Here is a 21,143-nt window from a genome sequence, read left to right as displayed (position 1 = left end):
ATGTGTCTAAACGAAGCCTGAATCAGCCCTGTTGTACCAAAGACTAAGTTTTAAAAAATCTTTTGCCATTGGAACATTTTTTTTGTCAGTTATGTCCAAACAGTCTCCAAAATGTGGCATTTGTTTTCCTTCTAAAAGAAAAAAGGAAAATGATAAAAAACTTGAATCTAGCACTTGTTTGTAGATGTGTAAAATACTGTTTATATCATTTAATTTTATCAGTGTTACGAAGAAGGGCAAGGATTAACACAATTAACTTTCAATACTTGTATTCACTATATAAACTTAGCAGAGCTCTCCAATTCCCAGTACTCTTTTTTTTTTTCCCTTTCATCTCTGGCAATATCTGTTCCAAATGGATTCATTTTTTACATTTAGTGTTTGTTCCTGATTTGACTGGCATTGGAGTCTCATTCCTGTATAATGAGAGAAATACTATATAATGAGCTATACTACAGTCCATGTGGATATTAAATTTGAGGGAAAATTTGGTAATGGAATAAAAACTTGAGTTTTGTTTTTTATAATGTTTTTGTTACTGTATTTTAGACATATACGTTCTCATCACAATTTTAAAAAATCTGTTTCAGGCCGACCAACTCTGGAACTTCTTAAGATTTTTCTCAGATTCCAAAGTAAAGGTTTTGCTCAGATATTGGGTGGGGAGGAAGTAGTCAAACAGACAGGAATGATGGATGAAAATGAAATCTTCACAGTGTCTCCAGCTCAGAATGTTGATACCATTGTATGGCTCTGTGTTACCTTGATCTGGACAAAAGCCCCACTTGCGGTCATCATCATAGCTGCTGGTAGAAGCACACCACAGCTTGCCATCATTGCGACCTGCACTTGTACAGGAGTCGTATTTGTTCCCAAGGAAGATGAAGGGGAATACACAGGGAGCTCCTTCTGAATTTCCACCAACTGTTGACATGGCTGTGAAAAATGGTAGAGAAATAGTGAGAAGGGAATCCCATTTGTAAGCTTAATCTGATGTCTCTTTTCTGAAGCTAAACATTAAAAGGCAAAGTGAGCAGAAAATCTGAAATACTCTTAACAATGTCAAGAGTAAGATTAAAAGCATTATTTAAGAAGAAAACCCTCTAACACAGAAAAGAGGGAAATGTCTAGCTATTGCCATTGCTATGAACTTGTCATTTGTTTTGGTGGGAAGGAGAAGTGCTGGCCAAGAAGTGCCTGATATGTACAGCTTTGAGAAGGAAATGGGTAGCAGTGTTTCGAGGAGGAAGATTGCATAGCAAATATCTTTATGTTGTCCTTTTGATAATGCTGTTGATAATTTCCAGTTGATGTCTTAATGTAGCTCAGGAAGATTCGCAGTAGGCTTAGTGTCAGAAAACTTGAAGGCCCCTGAGCATCAAGTGGTTGTTAGTTGTCCCACTGAAATATAAGCTTTCATAGAAAAAAGGTCCAGTGGAGAAGTCAAAAGGTCATATCTAATAGATGGAGGAATTGCTTTATGTTGACAGCAAGACGCATTCTGAAAACCTATGGTTTCAAACTTTCTCTAATTGAACATTTGGTTTTTTTTACAATACTGATGCAGAAACTTGCAAAAAATTTCCCCTAAATCTTTTCAGAGCTCCAAAATATATGGTAATGTATAATAAATTAAAAAAAAAGAAAGAAAAAGAAAAAAAAAAGTTTAAACAACATGTATTTCATTGCTTCAGTAATAGAGACTCTTTATCCAGGAGTTTTGATATATAGATTCTAGTTTCTTGTTGAGCTGTGAATTCTATCGCTTCTTTTGCCTGTTGACCTATGCTTCAGATTTTCATCTTCTCAACTATGTAGCATGTTACAAAGAATTTGATCCTTTCTTCAATTTAAATTTTATTTTTTTCCTTTTTAAATCATTTGTAAGGTAAAATTGAAAGGTTACTCCTGAATATCAGAAGTATCAGGAAACCAAACACTGATACAAATCCCTATTTCAAATGATAGGGCATTTTCACAAGACTGGAAAAGCAGGGTACACCCGTGTGCTCTCAGCTGGTGGTTGTGCCAGCTGTGCACAGAGGCTTATGGCCCGTTGTGCATGAGCATAGCTTCACCTTGCCTCCAGCAAAAGGCTGAGATTTTAGAACCACAACTACTAACTCATTAAGTCTAAATAATTGTATCTGTAGCCAGTATCCTTAAACTGAAAAATGCCAAGCTACAAAAAGCTATTTTTTTGTTCTTTTGTGTAATAAAATTCATGTAATTCAAGTTAAAAATATATATGCATTAAAAAAATTGTAAAGAAAGCAGAGATTTATTTTCCTGTATGAAACATTTTCCTCAGTTCCCCTGATCTGCTAAAAAGATCCATTAGGTCAAGTTTACCATACTAAACAGGATTTATTTTTTCCCATGTGAAAATGTTAAAATATTACTTATTGAGAGTTGCTAGTTAAAATATTGCTCATGCTTTATTCTGTCACGAGTCTTCTCTTTTAGGGCCATTAACAAATTGTAATCTACTCATAATTATCATGCAGTGGTAGACATTTAGTCCTATGGTTCGATGACTTTTGTGTATCTTGGATAGATGTAGTGTAGTACTGCATGCCACATTCAGTATCTTTTACACAGATTGCTCATAGCCACCAATACTGAAGTTGTACCTGGCTCACTGACTTCTATATGCTCTGGTAAAGGTGTAAAAAGTATTTTTGTTATTTAAAACAATGACAAATTACACTGTTATGCAAACAGTGTTCCTCATACCAGTTTCTGGGCAGAATCCATATTTCTTATCTCTATCATAGTCTTCAGTGGTTCCACACCATCGGTATCCATCTGTCCTGCCTTCTGTTGTACACTGGTCGTAGGACTGGCCTTGAAATTTAAAGGGAAACTTGCATGGCTGTCCGTCACCATTGCCACCCATTGTAAAAAGTGCTGTTGGGAAACCAGAAGAGGAAAATATTAAAACACAGTGCTCAGAATCCGTGAGAAATCATGATGTGCCAGTGGTGATGTTTGAGGTCTTGACAGTGATTAGGTACACACTGTGTGCACTGTTCACTTAAAGCCTCTATTTTACACCCAAAATATTTTGATAAGAGAGATGGATGTGGTATAGTGTATCACTAGGAGGGAAATGAAGAGCAGAAAGGAATAACTACAAATTAACTGGGAAGGAAGAGAACTCTACTAAGCTGTTGGAATGCAGTATGGATTGTATGAATCCTCTGTAGCCTGTCCCATTACATAAAACATTTAATATATCTTCTTTAAATCAGGGTTTCTGAAAACCATTCTGATAAAATCATCCATGTTCCTTAGTGCTTTGCTAATTAGTTTACCTTTCATCAAAAATGTTCTCTAGAGCCTTGGACAGTTTTCCTAATAGCTCTTTGTTTGAGTTTCATGCTTCTTTAAGATGCTAGCTTGTGGTAGAGTTAGTTAGATGTTATATCCTGGAGGCATTTCCCTTAGGCTTTGCTTCTCATTTCCAAGCATCCACACAGCTGTGCTCAAGCACTCCCTAGACAAGCAAGATTCCTCTAACAAAGCTGAACACTGGGAGATCCTCCTGCCTTTTGCTTTGTTAGTGCTCCCAAGCTGATCTTCTAGGGGCTGATTGTTGTCTGTGCACATACACAAACAGGTCCCATGGCTCATCTGTGAGAACTGCAAGTCTCTCACATAGATGGAGTAGGTTAAACTGAGTCAAGAGTCCTGGGACCTGTTCTAGGATTGGAGTGAAATTTCTGGAATTGCATCCAAGCTGAATTGCATGAAAATATAGATGGTTCAGAGCGTTCAAAAGATTTGAATCTGCCTGTCTTTTCTCTGAGCCACTCTATGGGCAGGAATCCTCAGTGGTACAATTGTCCATGTGAATGCCCTGTGCTGGTCGGAGGAAACCTCAGGGCAAAAGGCTAGGCCAGACTTGCACCAAACTGAGACAGAAACATCCTCCAAGCTGCCACATACTATTTCTCCTTGAGATTTAAGCACAGCACGTCAGAATGAAACTATGAAGACAGACTGAGGGAGTTGGGCTTGTTCAGCCTGAAGAAGAGAATGCTGCTGGGTGAATTTATTGCATCCTTCCAGTATCTAAAGGAAGCCTAGAAACAGGAGAGGAATCAACTCTTTACAGGGGTAGATAATAGCAGGACAAGGGGAAATGGTTTTAAGTTCAAGGAGGGAAGATTTAGATTGGCTACTGGGGGAAGTTCTTTACTATGAGTGGTGAGGTGCTGGAACAGCTGCACAGAGAGTTGTGGATGCCCCGTCCCTGAAGGTGTTCAAGGCCAGGATAGATGAGGCCCTGGGCAGCCTGGTTTAGTATCAGATGTGGAGGTTGGTGGCAGGGGGTTGGAGCTTGATGATCCTTGAGGTCCCTTTCACCCCAAGCCATTCTATGATTCTATGAACTTTGTGAATTCCCAGTGTAAAGAATGCATGATTTGGCCTTTTTAAGATCACCAGGAGGATATCTTTCTCCTCCTCCCCTGCTATAAATCCAAAGCTAAAACCCAAATGTTATGCAGGAAGGCTTACCAAGTTGTTTATAACTTTGCTGCTATCATTTCTGATGACCAAATAGCTCTTGTAGCCCCAGTGTCTTTGTGTAGGTTTTGAGGGTTTATGTCTTTGCTTAGTCTGATACACAGCTGGGAAGAGACAATGTTTATGAGCAAGCTTTACCTTTTAGAGTAGGAATAAATAATAAGCCAAGATTTTTTTCTGGCTGAAGGGTAGCTGAGAAGGGCTCTGATGATGGGATATTGTGACACAAATGATTCATTTTGCTTTTCCACTTAAATCAGCAATTGGCCACAGAATCAAGAATATGAACCACTACATTACTGACGTGAGTTCCTACCCCAGTACAGAGAGGACTTGGATCTTGCGGGCCTGGCTCACGTGGGCGGGTGTTCTGAACTTCAGATCTGGCCAAGCTTTTCTCTAGGTCCTTCTGCATCTTTGACATGGAGGCAGCCACAGAGTTCCTATCTCTAGGCAAAAGGTGCTCACTGATGTAACGGCAGCACACACTGTGCCTCCCCAAAAGAGCAAGCTGCAAGTGTTTGTATTTTTAATATTCTGCAAGAAAATAGGAAACATATTTACTAGGACTGTGTCTGTGCTGATTGGAGAAAACCTTTTTAAAAGATAGATTTGGAAAGCAAAATGAATCTAAGTTTTTGAGATGACTCATTTACCACATGGGCTGCTTCCAAATCTGGATCTGGCAAATTCTATTTTAATAGCTTTTTTTTTTTTTTAAAAAAAAAAAAGGTTAAAACATGGCTTAGTTGCAGAAAACATAAAGAAAGTCGGTCTTGCACAGCTTTTCATGGAGTCCTTCTGAGTCACAGTCAAAAGACAGTTTTTCATTTTGTTTGACGTAACATCATGTGATGGTAATATCAGAGGTTTAAGTTTTCAAGGATTCCTTCCCCAGCAGTTACTAGAAAAGTCTTTGCTTTGATGTAAATGAGAATTAAAGGGACTATTTCCCCAAAACAAATAAGCAAGGAGCTTAGTGGATTGTAAGATCTTAAAAGGGCCTGTCTCTTGTTCTGCTTCATAGTAAATTCAGCAGTTTCAAAATCTGTGAAGTTCTACAGTTGCAACAGCAGATTTAGGCTGGCTGTAACCAACCTGTGAGTCAAGCTGCAGTGACAGCCTACAGGAGGTGGTGACTGCTGCAAGGAGAGGTTTCTGGCCTGTGGGACTTGCAGAGGAAACACATTTTTTTTCTGTTTCTCCTATTCAGGACATTGTCCAGCCTGCTGCCTTGAATCAAGATCTTGGTATTAAAGATGGCATAGCAGGGAGAACCCCACTGGGTTAAATGAACTTTTACGTGCGACCAGCTGGTTAGCTTATGTGTCTTTTGTTGATGTGGAAAGCTCTGGAGTAAGACAGATAGCAGTAATGTTAGGTATTGGAGGGCCAAGATTTGGAACCTTAACTCCCTGTAGTGTAAGTGGACTTTGGTAGGGAGAGTGATTCAACGTCCCTTGATCCCATATGGCAAAGGAGAGGTTTTACACAGCTGTATAAAATTTGTGTAGTACATAGACAACTTTCTGCTTTCCCATTTCCCATAAAAAATGATTTCTGAGTCAGCCTGCAAAATGAGGGTACAGATCTGAGATGAACTTTAGAAAGGCCTAGTGCAGTACCACAGCTTTAAGAAAAATGTTTCCAAATGAGCACTGTGGCATATTGAGGTGAATTGAATTTTGTGAATTAAAAGACAGAAACGAACACTGACAACTAGGAATGTTGCCTCCAATACAAGCTGTATGATGTAAATCCTTCCCTATCTGAATTTATTAACAGGGTTTAGCAAATGGAGTCTTGGAATAATGAGTGAACAATGCTGCTCTGAATTTAATAAGAAACATCTGTGCAGAACTGTTCAAGGATCTTGCAAAACAATTACATCAGAAACAAAAGGCTGAAATCGTTCTGTTCCGTTTCAGAAACCTTGATACAAGCATTTCCAGGAAGACCAAATTCCAGAACCAACTCCTACTGAGAGTGCTTCACTGCTCATATTTTCTGTCTTGTATGGTTTCAGCATTTTACAAAGGTATCAGTCATGGTATGCAGATGTCTGTTTGTCCAGCTTCTTGTAATAGAGGCCTAATTCATATAGCCTCTGAGCATTTCAGCTATCTTAAAAAAATAAACCCAATTCTGCTCTTTTCCAGCTGGAAGGATTAACCTATGAGAGGGGAGATCTGAGGAAGGGTGGGGAGAGAATGAGTAAAGGAGAAGGCAAAGTTTGAGGAAAAGAAAGAATGATTGTGCAGTTCTGTGCATGTGTGCACATGCCATTTACTGAAGTAAACGTTAGACTGAAGAGGCGAGTTCTGCAAGGAATGTAGCTAATTGTAATTGCAGAATCTCTTGTCATTAACTGAAATCTGGTAGAAGTTCAAGCTCTTCCTTCTTCATCTGCTATGCCCATAGAAATAGTCATCACCATGATAGATCCCAGCTCTAGATGTGGTATAGAATGGGCAGTTAGGTTTTTGGAAAGAAAAGCATACTTTCCTTTAACATATTGTGTGGGATCTGTTGATCACGTCCTGAACCTCTGATTGACCACCTGAGGCAAGCCATGAGTCAGCTGCAGGAGCACAGGTGAAGGCAATTCCTCTGTGCTACTGGAAGGGAGGGAGCCTGGCTGCAACTCTCCTAGATCCCATTTAAGAGCTGACTGCCAGTGGGGAAGGATCTCTTTTGGAGATCGCTCCTCGTGGAGTTTGCTGTGACCCTACGACACTGGTGAGCATTTCTGTTTATTTTGGTTGCCTTTCCAGCATGATAATCTTACTAAACCTAACCTCTGTACACCTACTGATTGTACAGTTGTACACCCATTGATTGTACATGTATAAATGCTAAAAGACTCTTCATATTCTGCAACAGATTTTCTCTGACAGTTGTTAGCTTGCTTATACAGAAATATTCTCTTCTTTTGGGAAGTGTGTAGTCCTGAAAATAAACTTAGTGCTGTTGTTCCAAACATGATTATCATGAGTCCAGCGAAAGTTCCATTATTTTCTGTTTTGCTCTCTTTCATAACTGCCGTTATTTGCTCTGTCATAGCAGCAGCACTTATAGTGGTGCTGTGTGCTCATTGCTCAGGTGTCAGGTAATAGGAATGATGAAACACTGCTTGCTCCCAGCAGTTTACAGCAATTGGTTATGTACAAAGGGCAAAAATAAATATGGGAAACTGCAGTACTGGAACAAAGCTAATGGTTAAAAGCTCCTTATTTTCTCTATCCTTTTCTCTTCTGGCATTGATTTATCAAGGCTACAGCCAGTTATACGTAATGCTTCTCTGAAGTCTCCCTACTGTGTGATATAGAGGAGATCAAATTAACACTTGTACAGTAATGAATTATCTACTGGACACAAGATTTCAGATTAATCAAGAATTTCAAGAACATGAATAAATTCCCAACATTTACTGGGGGACAAGTTGGCTTATAACTTCATTTTAAAATCATAATCATGCTTTGTGTATTGTAGAAAAAGTAATAGCAGCATGACGGCACAATACAAATTGTCCTGTCTGTTAATGATTGTATCCTAAAAGTCCAAACATGAAATAAATTACTTGTAAAGGCAAGGATTCTCTAAAAAGCTAGAAATTAAGTATGATCCTAGCCATCCTAGGCCCGCTAACATTTTTGCCCAGGTGATGATGCAGTGATGATCTCTGAAATAGTGTTGATGCTATATGTAAAACGAGCAATTGGAACTACTTCATTAATGAAGGGTCCTAAAGCATACATTAAAATAAAAATCTAAACTTTACAAAAGTGCATGCTGTTCTGGCTAGTAATTTGTAATGTACTAACATAAAAATCCCTTCTTACCAGCATGGATAACCACTTGAAATTCAATTGTTTTTATTTTGAAAAGCAGCAACATGGCATTTATAGGATGATTTGTGATGATAATGTCATGGTACATGAAAAGGGCTTCCAGACTGGGCTGACTTGGGCTACCAGTTACTAAAATAAGTAAATTGATACGTGAGGTTAGAAATTTGCCTGAATGGATTTCATCCCTAACTGCCAGACTTTAGCAGTTGCTGCTCTTGAAAGAGTGCAATTATCAGTGGACTGGCCTGCAATTTAGGGAGAGATTTCTGTCCTTCAGTGCACTCCTGAATTTGACCTTATCCTTAATGTAGTTTGTTCCTGGATTGTGAAATTGAACCTTTGTATCTTTGATGTATGAATGGAGCCTGCATTGCTTCAGGCATATTTTCAGTATTTTCTTGTGTTTAGAAAAAGGAATTGGCCTGGGCCATTATCAATTACATACTCTTCTACACCAATTGATTCTGCTTAATTACAGTGGGGATACTAAAGACCAGTAAATCTGAATCTACCAGAAGGGAAGTGGGGAGAAAAGTAAAAGGAGAATGGATAGATCGGTCAAGTAAGGGAACAATCTAGGAGGAAGAGGAACACTAGAAATGACTTTTTACTTACACTCATGGGGACAAAAGCCATATTTTCCATCTGCATCAAAGTCTTGAGTTGTAGAACACCAGAGGAATCCATCATTACGTCCTGCATCTGTGCAACTGTTGTATTCCTTACCATTGAACCAGAAGGGAAATTTGCAGTATTCACCATCTGCATTTCCATACTTTACTCTAACCACTGCAAAGAGAACAGATGCAATGCTAAAATGAGTCACTGACTGGAGGATATTGGTGTAAATGTAGTGTGGATTTCTGCTTTGAAATTCTATATGTTATTGGTCTCTCTATTGGCAAGGTGATCATAGCTGAAGTAATAACTGGTAATTTTGAAAGAATTACATAGATATTACTCATGGTGAAGTGTTAGAATGAACAGTCCTTAAAATCAGCCCAGAAAAATAAATGCAGTGGTGTTACTCTGGCAATGCAAACTTATATACATGCTGTTAATATGTTTAATAATTGAGTTTCTTTGGTAATGTGGTCTAGAATATTCAGTATATTTTGAAAGTTTCTAGGCAGCATGTTCATGTTGAGCATGAGATCCAACATACCTCGTGCCTCATAAATGACTTTGGTATTTGCAGTTTGACTTGAATGAGATCTGCTGGTGCACTGAGTGAATTGGTGGTAATGCAGGCACACACAGATCCTGGGTTTTATTTCTATTTCTTAAACACTTAAGTCTACAGTACTGGTGCTCTGTTCTGTACAAAAAACTGGCATATCTGTAGTATTTCTTTTAATGGCAGTGACTAATTGGATGCTTGTGTAGGATATCTGCACATGTGGAAAAAAGTTTCCTCTTGTTCACTGTTGTTGCTCTGAGGCAGGGATGCTTACCAGTTACTTACAGCTACCCATCAGTGCTTGTGCTGGAGATAAAATAAAGCCAAAGTGAAGGGTTTGGGCTATTTTGTATTGAAGTTCAGTGATTTCCTTTGAGTGGGAGGGCAGCTGAGGAAAACTAGATCTTGAAATGAAAAGCTAACATGAGTTTGTATTCTTATTTCTAGCTTCCCAATTTATTTCACAGTGAAAGAATTACAGTTAGTAATATATGATTGTGGAGAAGCTTAAGCAGATAAAACGTGTTCCATGCTACTACTGCTTGGTCTCACTTGTCGGAGGTCACACAAGGGTCTTTGGTTACTTCCTTATAAAGATTACTGCCTACTAAAGATTCTTGAAGTTGTTCTTAACCCACTGTGCACAAGGGGTTTATGTTTCATTTGTTTCTGACAGATACCATGAGTACATAAGTTATGATTCAGGTGGTTCATTCAATTTTTAAAGACTGGAATCATAGCTTAGGTTCTGTTAAAAGAGAATACAAGTAGAAAAGTTCCCAGCATTCTGCCTCCTAATAGCAATATTGCATCTTGGGCACCTGAGAACTGAAGCATTCAAAATCAGTCATGGCTTTGTACTTTTCCACCCTTCAGCAAGGCTTTGAGGTATCAGGTCTATTAGTTCAGTTTTTCAAGGGGTAATGATAGAGGAGATGAATGGGAATTCTAGAAAACATTTAGGAATTACATAAACATTTTGTTGAGAACAATTTAAATTGTATGAACTTATTTTCATCTGTAGTGATATTGTCTCCTAAGACTTTTTGACGTGTCAATGAAAACATTTAGTGCAGTTCCTGAAGCAACATCCTGAAACAGTTAGCAGACGTATGTTCTGAAACATGAAGAAGTTTAGTACCTTGCCCTTCTCCAAGAGTCCACAGTTCATCATCATCAAAATGGGAGTCTCCTCCAATTCCTGGCCCCGGCGCAAAGGCGTGAGCCAGGAGACCATCTTTGCCATCAAACGGATAGCCGTCACCATGCTCTGCAGGAGAAATCAGACCAAAAAAGCAGTTTCTAATGACCTCAGCTGTCAAAATGGATACATGAATGATGATGATTATATGCACTTTCTCATCCAAGACTGCAATAGATATTCTAGCGAGTGGTATGGGCTGGGCTCGCAAGACTGAAATAGAGAAGAGAAAGCCAATTCTTGCAAAGAACTTCAAGTGACAGTTTTGCAGTTGTGGCAACATGTTATTTTATATAACAAAAGTGTTGTGAAAGGGAATCAGACTGTGAAGAGCAGTGAAATGTTGTACACTGGATGTGCAACAACACGTGTGCTGTTATTTCTCAGTGGAGACTAGCAGGAGCTGTAAAATATTGCAAATGAGAGGTATTTTTTTCAGAGAGTTTGCATCAGTCTGAAACACAGATTTGAAAGTAAAGGTGGATTTTCTTTTTTGCGGTTTCTTTTGTCCGTTACACCTCTGATTGCTGTGTTATTTTCTTTGCATAGTATATTGGGGAAAGCAAATCATCTGAGTGCTTCTCAGTAGAGAATCTCTGGAACTCTAGCTCTTATTCAACACCTGGAGTCCTGTGAATGAGCCTGTCCCTTCCCCACATCAACCACTCTGAGATGCAGGCTGCTCACAGGCAACAGCACTTTAAGTAACTCTCCTGTTATTGCACTGTAGGCTTTTCTTGGAAGTACACTGTGTGTGGGTAAGGCAGGCTGGCAAGGGCATAACCCTGGTATTCATAGCTTTCCCACCACACTGACCTGTGCAGCAAAGCTGGCTGCCAGCATCTCCAGTTGCATCATTTCAAGCTTCTCAGTCTGATGTCTTTCCATTTAACAGAAACCCTCAATACACAGGCCTGAATCTCTGCTCTGTTGCACTGATTTCATGCTGCTGTCAGCCTCTTAATAGTAGTTCAGTTCATTCATTTCAGTAGACTAGTGTGTCAGTTGTTCAGGGAGCAAGAGTTTGATGTGAATTTAGAATCTTTACTCCTGTTCTTTGCTTAAGAGAAGCTGAAAAATGAACAACTTTGTGGATGTCCCGAATCCTGTGAATTTGTAGGCAATAAGATGATGAGAATGAATGACTGTGGGAAAAATTCTCCCACTATTTCTGAGCTGAGTGTAATCTGCAAGTGCTAAAATCAGCAGGAACACTTCTGCCTTTGTAAGGCTTGCCCTGTGAACCAAGCCAGCCTGGATGAGGATCTGAAGTTTTGGGTTCTGTGCACAATCTCTGAAGCTTTTGAAGTCAACTCATCAGTAGCTAAAGCAAAGAAGACCAGCTCGAAATGGAGGCTTTTACAAAGAGCTCAGTTATTCTTTAAACTGTTTGCTTCACTTGCAAAGTCTACCTCCCAAGTGACTGGCTTCAGAAATGTCTTCATTAGTATTAAAAATTCTGTGACTGTTAGAAATTGAAATGCCCAGGTATACACTGAAAATCGTGTTCTGTTAGAGGAAACCAAAATTAATTGAGGAGGCATGCGCAACCGAAATGAATCAAGTTGCTTATCATCAGCAGGACTAAAACCAGGATTCAGCTTAAGAGCCATACTTAGAAATTTTTCAAGACCAAAGAATGTGTTGAAAGTCTCTAGTCTGCTATGCTAAAGAACAGAGACCAGTTATGGAGATAAATTGAAAGTCTCAAATCTGTTTTTAAGGTCTCCCCATATGTTAGGACCTCTGCCACTACCACTGGAAAAACAAGCATGGAGGTGTCAATGAAGATGATGGCATTACGTAGTCTTCTGTTGTGAAAAGCCATCTTGCATCTGAAAATTGTATCAATATTTCCCATTTCTATTTCTGGTTTGTAAATTTAAAAATAAAATGTTACTCCTAATAATCCTCTTTTGCAGAGATAAATATAGAATAAGGATATGTTATACACACACGTTAGAGAGAAAAATATTTATATGTATATATATTTTAGGAAAAAAAGTCTTAGTGAAATTAGATCGTAGCCAGCATGAGCCAAGTGCAAGCCAGGACAAGATTTGCCAGAAAGGCTCATGAGCCTCCTTATTGAGGGTAAGTCATTCCAATGTGAAGGATTAATGAAAGGAACAAAACCAAAAACACATGTAAAAATAGAAAATATACCCCATCGGCCAAAATTAATCATAATGTCTGCTTCTCCATCGTTTATTCGGTTAAATCTCAGTGGTGTGACATCACTCCAGACTTTAAAGGCTCGGGCAAAGGCATCATCTACTGTCTCAGGATCCAAATCCGGGGTATAGCCTATAATCCTTAGACATAAAAAGGAGAATTAAGAAACACATACCTTCCCTCCCAGTATATGTTGCTTACTGATCAAAATGCTGAAAAGACTTTGAAACCGGTTAAAGAAGTAATGCTGCTCCACATGAGGTACAGACTTTATGCTGATCCAAGGGCGTTCAGAGGTGGTAGTTGCTACTCAGTTTTTGTTTGGAATTGACACAGCATCATTAACTATCTAGTCAGGGGCTGTAAGGCTTGCATGGTGGTGGGCCTTGCATAAGATACTCAGTTTTGCATCAGTGCTGGTTTGCTGTCAAGACAACACCTTACATTCTTTCTCTCCATTACACTTGAGATTTGTGTTCTTGTAAACTACTTAACAAGCTTGCAAGTCACACTGTCACTTTAGACCTGAACGTGCCAATGCATCCCTGTTTTCTGAGACTTGCCAGATAAAGAGCTCACTAAAATTCTGACAGTCTCAAGACTGGATTGTTTTTGAAAAAAAGCAGCCCTTCTCTCTCACTGTGGTAGTTAGCTATATATTGTTTTATGCCAATTGATTGCTAGATCTTCAGCAGTGTGTTGGTAGGATAAGGCCCTAGACTTCAAATGTGGTTTCCAGCATTCATCAGACTGTCATAAAATGAGTAGTATGTAGAATTGTAACTAGTAAGGGAGCAGCAGACCAAGTCAAGCACTTAAGACAAATCTGCTGTTTTTTCTTGCTGCTACTAAATGTTTTGTCCCAGACCATCTGACCCACAGGAATGTTTTTATTATTGAATTTAACTATATTGGTTCATGACTCCGTAAAGTATGACTGAAAAATGAAAATATGTCAAACCTATCAAAACAGTCTTGCTTTAAATGATTTCTCCTGACAGTAGCTGCTGGTTGCATGTATGTGCTTGGTCTGTGACAAATGTAGGGTAACTTTGGAGCAACCTAGATGCCCAAACAACTGTATGATACTGTGGCCTTCTTTCATAAGGGCTGGAATCTGCTGTGTTTGCTACTGACCAAGGTATGGAAACACAAAAAAAGTTTGGTGCTTTACCAAACTGTGGTAACTTGATTGCATCTTAGTCATTAGAAAGTTCTGTGGTCATAAATAAGCGTCAAACTTTCAGAAGCAGTACACAAATGGGCATATTTAATATATTTAACTTTTTGTGTTCCTTATGTTGATAGATCATCTGTTTAATGTGGATAGATGCTCATCCCATGCCTTATTTAGTTGTTTGCTCCCTTTATTACCTACAACTTTTTCCTCACTGACTGGCTACTGAAGCTGAATTTTATTTCATTGGGTTCCTGATTGTTGAAGATTATCAGCTGATAAATAATAAATATGTTTATTTGTTTTACTTTATAACTTATTTGATGAGCAATGTTTTTATGACTGCTGACTGCAGAGGGCTCTGTCTTCTGTGCAGTCAGTGAGTCCTTTGGTCTCCATCAAGGAGATGGGCAAGTAATGCGCTCCTGCTCCAGATCCCATAGGATGCTTGCAGCAGAGAAAGAACAAAACCAAAATCTCTTTGGGCCCAACCAAAACCCTAGAACTGAGCTTTAGGTAATTATTCCTGGAACTTTTTAATGGACATTTCTGATGTTTGTTTAAAGGTTTGTGTAAAGTAGTCATCCAAACACGAGACTGTAATTCAAGAAATACCGTGTAACCCACTGAGCACCTTCTCCACTTTGAAGTGCCTTGTTTGGTTGGTCCTTAATGTATGTGTGTTCAGGTTATGTATGAGCAAAACCCAGACAGTACCTGTATGTTATATGGTTCTTTTCCCATTTTGGCTTTCTTGGAAAGAAGTTGTAATTGGCCACATCTGGGTTACCACAGCGGGGTTTCTTCATTGTCTCAATTGTGTTTTGATCCAAATCTCCTGTTTCAGGCAGCCCAAAAAACTTCTGCATTTTCTTCAAAGTATCTTTCAGTACAAATAAGTTGCAGTTGTCTTTTGGGCATCCATAATATTTATTCAGGTATTGCTTGGGAATAATAAAGCACAGAACAAAGACTTAAAAATTCATAAAAGAGATAAGTAGTCATTACAAATAAATACTGTAATTCCATGTTAGCTTTCCATCTGAAATTTGCAAGTTTTCTTTTCAAAATTACAATTATTAGTAGCTCAGAGGCCAGCAGAATCTCCTCAATTGACACAAACCATCCTTGATCACACAACATTACTAATTCCCTAATAATTTCCACTATTAGCCATTGGAGGAATTGCTTTATTAATAAGTCAAGCAAAGACCTTTAATGTTGAACTACAAAGTGAAAATGAGTTTATCTCTTTTGGTTTCTTTATGATGTGTAAATCTGCTTACAGTCTTAGATCACATGTACTTTTTTCCTGGAAGACTCTGAATTATTGAGCAACTTGTCAAGTTAAGGTATCAAAGCAGCCACGCACACAAAAAAATCATTAATTCATACCACAAACAGCTCTTTGAATGTCATGTGTGTTTGTTTTTGAGTCAACCATTGCAAAGACCTGAGGAAGAGTCTTTGGTATATCTCAGTTGGCTGAACGCTGTATCTGAACAGTATGTGCATACGTAAAAGCTCCACGGGATGCATGGGGGGGAAAAAAAGAGGAAAAAAGGAATAAATGAGGCAAAGAGCATGTGACACACTGTCAGGTCATACCTTTGACCTACTGGATGAAATTTGCAGACACACCATTGTGGTTCCACTTCAGTGTATTAAATCATCCTGCTGTGATCTGCTCCCTCTGTCCCAGAGGACCAGTGGGTTTGCCTGTTCCCTGGCAATTGTTACAGTTAAGCAACTTGTCTTTCAAATGTGTTAATAAGCTCTATAATTATTTTGAACTGTAGATTAATAGCTGTGGTCCTAAATATCTGTTCATGGTCTCCACCTTCTGTGTAGAACACACATAAGCTGTTTCGGATTCAGTATTTTTTTTTTTCCTCTTAAATTCAGCGTTGAGTGCCAGAATAACAGAATGTCTTTGGGCAGACACCCTCTGCAAATGCCCGGTAGTCTGGCAGTCTGTAACATGTGGTGAAACCTGTCATGACAACATTGTCATCCAAAGAAAAGCGTGACCTCTCATAAGAGTCAGACAATAAAACTTTCAGTTATATCTTCAACTGTGTAGAATCTTAATCAACTCTATTCCTATCTGGGAATTAACAAATCCGAAACAAAGACAGATGGCTATTTTGAAGATTTGGATTCAGTGTTTGGATCCAAACTAAATTTGAGAAAACCTGTTTTTTCAAGCTGCTGCCTTTGCTTGGACTGTTACAAGGGTAGGTTCACTTGCACTGTTTAGGCTAGGTACAGTTTTAGATTGCTAAATTTACATTTCCTATGAAGAGCAGATAAAGTGATTGATGAATATGCTAATTTGGGAACATCTTGAATGATAATTACCTATCATTCATTCACAGCTTGACTAACAATCTGGCAGTCAGGACTTATAGGCTTTATCCAATATAGTGAACTTTGCAGTTCTCTTCTTCTTCTTCCTTCTCTCCACTTGAGCTTTCAGTAATTCCGTACTGCAGTTTGGGTTAACAGTATTCTACATCTAGCTCTAAAAGAAGTGCTAGAGCCACATCAAACACCGAGTGTTCCCAAACTGGTGTGTAGGCCATCTGGACCGGTGTTTAGCATGGCACAAAGCTGAGCCATTCCCAGTGATGCTGGTAGATGGAAAGGTTGTGGGTTACTGATTTTTCTGGTAAAATTCTTTAGCATAGGAAGGAGAGACCAACAGGTATTGTATCCAAACTATTAAGTACAAATCCAAGGTAAGAAACAAGGTAAATGTATCAGAACTATTTTTTACCAACGATTCTAAGAAGCTTGACAAAATGACTGTGCATTTCAGTCTTTGGGCCATAAATATTCCTGAGGGAAACCTTACTTTATGTATCTAATCATCATCTACATCAACAAAACATACGAAATGTCATTTGATGACTGCAGTTTGTCAGAACCTGGATTTCATCAACATTAAGTCCAGGAGTACCTCACTTTACCCTGTAAAGGAAATAGTTCATAGTTGAATCAGAAAATAATTTAATTAGGATGTTACACCATTTCCTTCAGGAGGTCCTCCATCTACCTACTGACTAAGCACAGATTTTGCTTAGTTTTAATAATTTTCATAACATCAAATTCTGATATGGTGTTTCTCCTGAGGAGAATACAACACTGGCAAGAAATGGATACGCAATGGTTTCACCTTTGCTACCAGCAAGTTTCTGTCTACTCAGAGGAAATGGGGCCTAGGGCCTAATGTGAAATGCACTAAGAACATAAGCAAGCCAGTTTGGAGCATTTGTTCTTATACTAATGATAATTTTAATGTAGCTTGATCTATTGTCTTACACTTTTGTTTGTATCCGCCAGTGATATACCATGGTATCTGCTAGTGATGCACCATGTATTCTGATGGTATACCATCAGAACTGAACTTTACTGAGGACAGAGGATGCTGCTCTTGCCATTTTAGGTTTGCAAGTATGATAAACAATGAACAAAATAGAAAACGAGGCACAATAAAGAATTGTATTTAAGTTTCTGAATAAAAAGCTAACCCCCCTCTCAGTTTTTCCTAAAATGGAGATTTTACTGCAGATGAGAAATGAACATGACCAGCTGTTCTATGAGGAGAGAATCTTGAAGAAAATGCAGTGTCTGTGTAAACCACATCTTGGCCTAGACTGCAAAATTCAGTTTCCCCAGAGTCAGCAGGGAGCTGTGGTGATCTGGAATTTTGATCCAGCCCATTAATGAAACAGGGTCCAGCTGCAACATAGCAATTTGTGTTCTGATTCTGAGTGTTGGGGCTGTACAGATGGACGGTGTGAGAGAAAAGGAGCCAGTTAACCTTGCCCAAGAATATTACCAGAAAGACAAAGCAGAACTGCAGTGTTAAACCAGCTTGTAATTTTCCTCTGAGTACACATAATAAATAGGTTGTTCTAAAGAAGTAGAGACAAGGGGAGATGTGGATTGCTGCTATTTAGTAAAAGTTTAACTGTGTGTAAGGAAAATAGATTCTTTCAGGATGGTTAAATTACCATTAGACATGTATGACTCCCCTTTCTTTTCCCACACGTGCTGCCCCCACCCCCTGGCTGCTGTGCTGCCAAGACAAAAGCTCTGGTGAATTTGTCTTGTTAAAGGCTGGGGAGTGCCCTTTTGGGGTCAGTTTATCTGTTTTTCCTCAACTTTCCACCACAGCTCCCATCTGGAATTCCTCTCTCTACCCTCCCCCAGACCATGAGCCTGGCAAGCTTTCCCAGGATGCACACCAGCTCCTAAAGAACAGTGACAAACTTCCAACCCTCTATATTCTGAAATAAGAATAATTTATCTCAATCTTCCTTAAAATGGAGTTACTGCTGAAGAAGAGAAATGTCTATAATTTACATGCTAAAATTAGGATCCATCTCAATCTCCCCTTAAATGGACTTCCCCATAGATCGTTGTTTTTATGAAGGTCCACAGGACTTAAAATGAAGTTAGAATAAAATACTGTAGATTTATAGCTATAATTTGCTAACGTCACATTCAGAAATCCAAACTTTTTTTTTATTAATCTGGAAAAGAATATTTCTTTAAACCTCTGAGGGTTTTTTTGAAGTCAGAACCAGTCCTGGTGCCTTCTGAAACTCGAGCCAGCTTTCAATTGTAATTGTCCCTTAAAGCTGTGTTTATGCAGTGCACAGTAAACAGTCTGGAAAACAAGATCCTGAAAGCTGTGTGATACATGCATTAAGCCCTGATTTCTGTAAGTGAATCTTGATAGCCCACAGTTCTATTTGATATAAGTAAAAAATTAGACATTTGCCCTTTTCCTCTCTTACCACTGGAATCTGTTGATTACAGTTACGATGATTTAATGAAATTATTTTGTACATTTAGACTGAAGGAAAAAGAAAAAGATTTTGCTGCCTTTAAATTTTTTATGAGAGGAGAAACATTACTTGGCTCTAGTTTTTACTTCTGAAAGCTGATACCTTTGCTAGCTAGCAAGCACTAGCAGAGACTAGAGAGAGAGCGCTACAGTCATTTCCTAGCCTCAGCTGAAAGAAGAAAGAAACATCTGCTTATGAAAGAAAAACAAATCTGAAGCAAAGATGAAACCAACACTTACCACTGCTAGCTCTTTGTCTGTTTTTGGAGTGCTGTCCCCAGGGAACTTAATGATTGGTGACGGTGCAGCTAAAGTTTTGTTAAAAAGATACACTTGGATTAATAGTACTTTAAAAACGAAGCCAAATACACTGTGAGTCTTCATTCTGCCTATATTTTTGCAATCCTCTTTGAAAAAAGATTTTTCTAACTGGCTGTCAGTTACTTTAGCTGTACAGTGCACTAGTTGCTTATCTGCACATCTTAACTCTCTGCACCGTTTTCCCTTTTGCTTGCTCTAGCAATTCCTTTGTATGTTTAAAACATCCAGATGCGCAGTCTCAAGCTACCACAAGAGGAAGTCTGAAAACTAGTGGAAACATGAGAAAAGGGCAGTTACCAGATGTGATTGCTGTGATTTTAAGGTAGCAACAGGCAGATACTTATTACTGCTGAATGAAGCCACATTTTCTTCTCATTTGCATACATTAAATCTTTTAGTTATGCCAGAAAGCAGCAAAGGGCAAGACCTGATTTAACATTAAAGCTGAAGCATCTCTTGTATTTTTTAAATTAGAACAAACAACAGAACAGAACAAATTAAATTAGAACAAAAGAACTACCCCCAAACATGATTTTCCTTCCTAAGCGTTTGTATTATTCTTTAGCCTATTTTCTTGCCACGTATTTCTTTAGCGAGATGTGGTTACAGTCCTACACGGTGTCTCTTGGTGACCATTTTGATGACATAGTTAAAGGCAGACCCTGAATGGGCTGGTGTAGCAGCAGAGGCTTTGTGTCCATCTCCTGCCCAGGCTGCACATATTGGTGTCTGTGTATGGGACTCACCGTTCCAGCCCTGCTCTGTGCAGAGAATAACCAGAGCTCTGAACAAGATTCCTGGGGCTTGGTGCAGCTTTTGTAACAACGTAAAGCTTTGCCACCAATAGGCATGGTGGGTCACTTTTGGTTTTCTATGGAGTTAGAGAGAATCTCGCAGATGCAGCAAGTAGCAACTATGCTCAGCAGCAAAGGGTAATTTTGTACAGAATTCCAGGTCTGCTTGCACCATGAGTTTGGTGCATTGGTGCAGCTGTATGTCTGAAATTCTGGTGCAAATATTGCCTTCGTCATGGCTGGCCTTCATAATACTGCCAGCTTTGAGGTGTTAATACAAGCTGAATATTATTTTAGCTGAATAGCCTTAATCTAGGGGCTTGGCTCACGACTTTTTAAGACAGGAGACTGGCAATTCTGCATGAATGCAAACTGTGTTCTGGCCAGCCAAATGTCACAGAACAGTTTCTATTCAAGGTGAGTCCAGCCATCAGGGTTCCTCTGAGCCGTATGTCAGCAGTGAGGCTGTGACAGCTTTCCACTGAATGTTTCTAAACTAAGGGTTTCTCGGTATAACTCCTGTTACCAAGTAGTGTTGTTAATGAAAAGTAAATACTCTGCTGGTGTTTGGTATTTATTCAAAGTACTTTGATATTTAATTGGAATATTTGGTATTGACAGTTCATTGACTTACACTAATATTGAGTTGTTTTGCTAACTGAAGCCTATTGCCTGTGAACTGACGAACCTTATACGAAGACAAGGGTTGCAAACCGTGGGCCAAGACCTTCAGGAAAAAAAAACATTCACAGGAGGTTTTGCTGCTCGTACAGTTTGACTGAGAAGCACAGCAGTTCTATGCTCAGCCACTGGCTGAACAGCCATGGGAAGCAGTCCTTAGTGTTTGAGGGGAAAAAAAGAGTTGCAGTAATTTTTGTGAGCAGGGCTTTCTCTGCAAGCAAGTAACTCTCCAATCCTTCCGCGTGTGATTCCAATGGCACTTGAGTTAAAGTGAACAACTTTCCCCTCATGGTTCAGCTTTGAGATTGTCATCGTCTTTTCAGGTAGTTGCTTTAATAAGTGGCAGTTCTGAAAATCTCATCAAGTTTTTCT

The 21,143-nt window shown here is 39.0% G+C and overlaps 1 protein-coding gene across 1 annotated transcript in view; it reads right to left on the bottom strand.

The window, feature by feature from the left end:
- MMP2 (matrix metallopeptidase 2) overlaps positions 1 to 19,553 on the bottom strand; it is a 35,160-nt gene extending 15,607 nt beyond the window's left edge. The window contains exons 1-7 of the mRNA XM_048958918.1: positions 19,216 to 19,553; positions 14,835 to 15,061; positions 12,932 to 13,080; positions 10,706 to 10,834; positions 9,000 to 9,173; positions 2,737 to 2,910; positions 763 to 936 (exon numbers count right to left, since the gene is read on the bottom strand). Of these exons, the coding sequence (XP_048814875.1) occupies positions 763 to 936; positions 2,737 to 2,910; positions 9,000 to 9,173; positions 10,706 to 10,834; positions 12,932 to 13,080; positions 14,835 to 15,061; positions 19,216 to 19,359 (1,171 nt within the window). The 5' untranslated portion in view covers positions 19,360 to 19,553. The remainder of the gene's footprint in view (positions 1 to 762; positions 937 to 2,736; positions 2,911 to 8,999; positions 9,174 to 10,705; positions 10,835 to 12,931; positions 13,081 to 14,834; positions 15,062 to 19,215) is intronic.
- Between the last annotated feature and the right edge of the window lie 1,590 nt (positions 19,554 to 21,143).

This window comes from Lagopus muta, chromosome 12 (genome assembly GCF_023343835.1).
Source record: "Lagopus muta isolate bLagMut1 chromosome 12, bLagMut1 primary, whole genome shotgun sequence".
NCBI classification, from domain to species: Eukaryota; Metazoa; Chordata; class Aves; order Galliformes; family Phasianidae; genus Lagopus; species Lagopus muta.
This window is presented reverse-complemented; position numbering and strand designations above follow the sequence as displayed.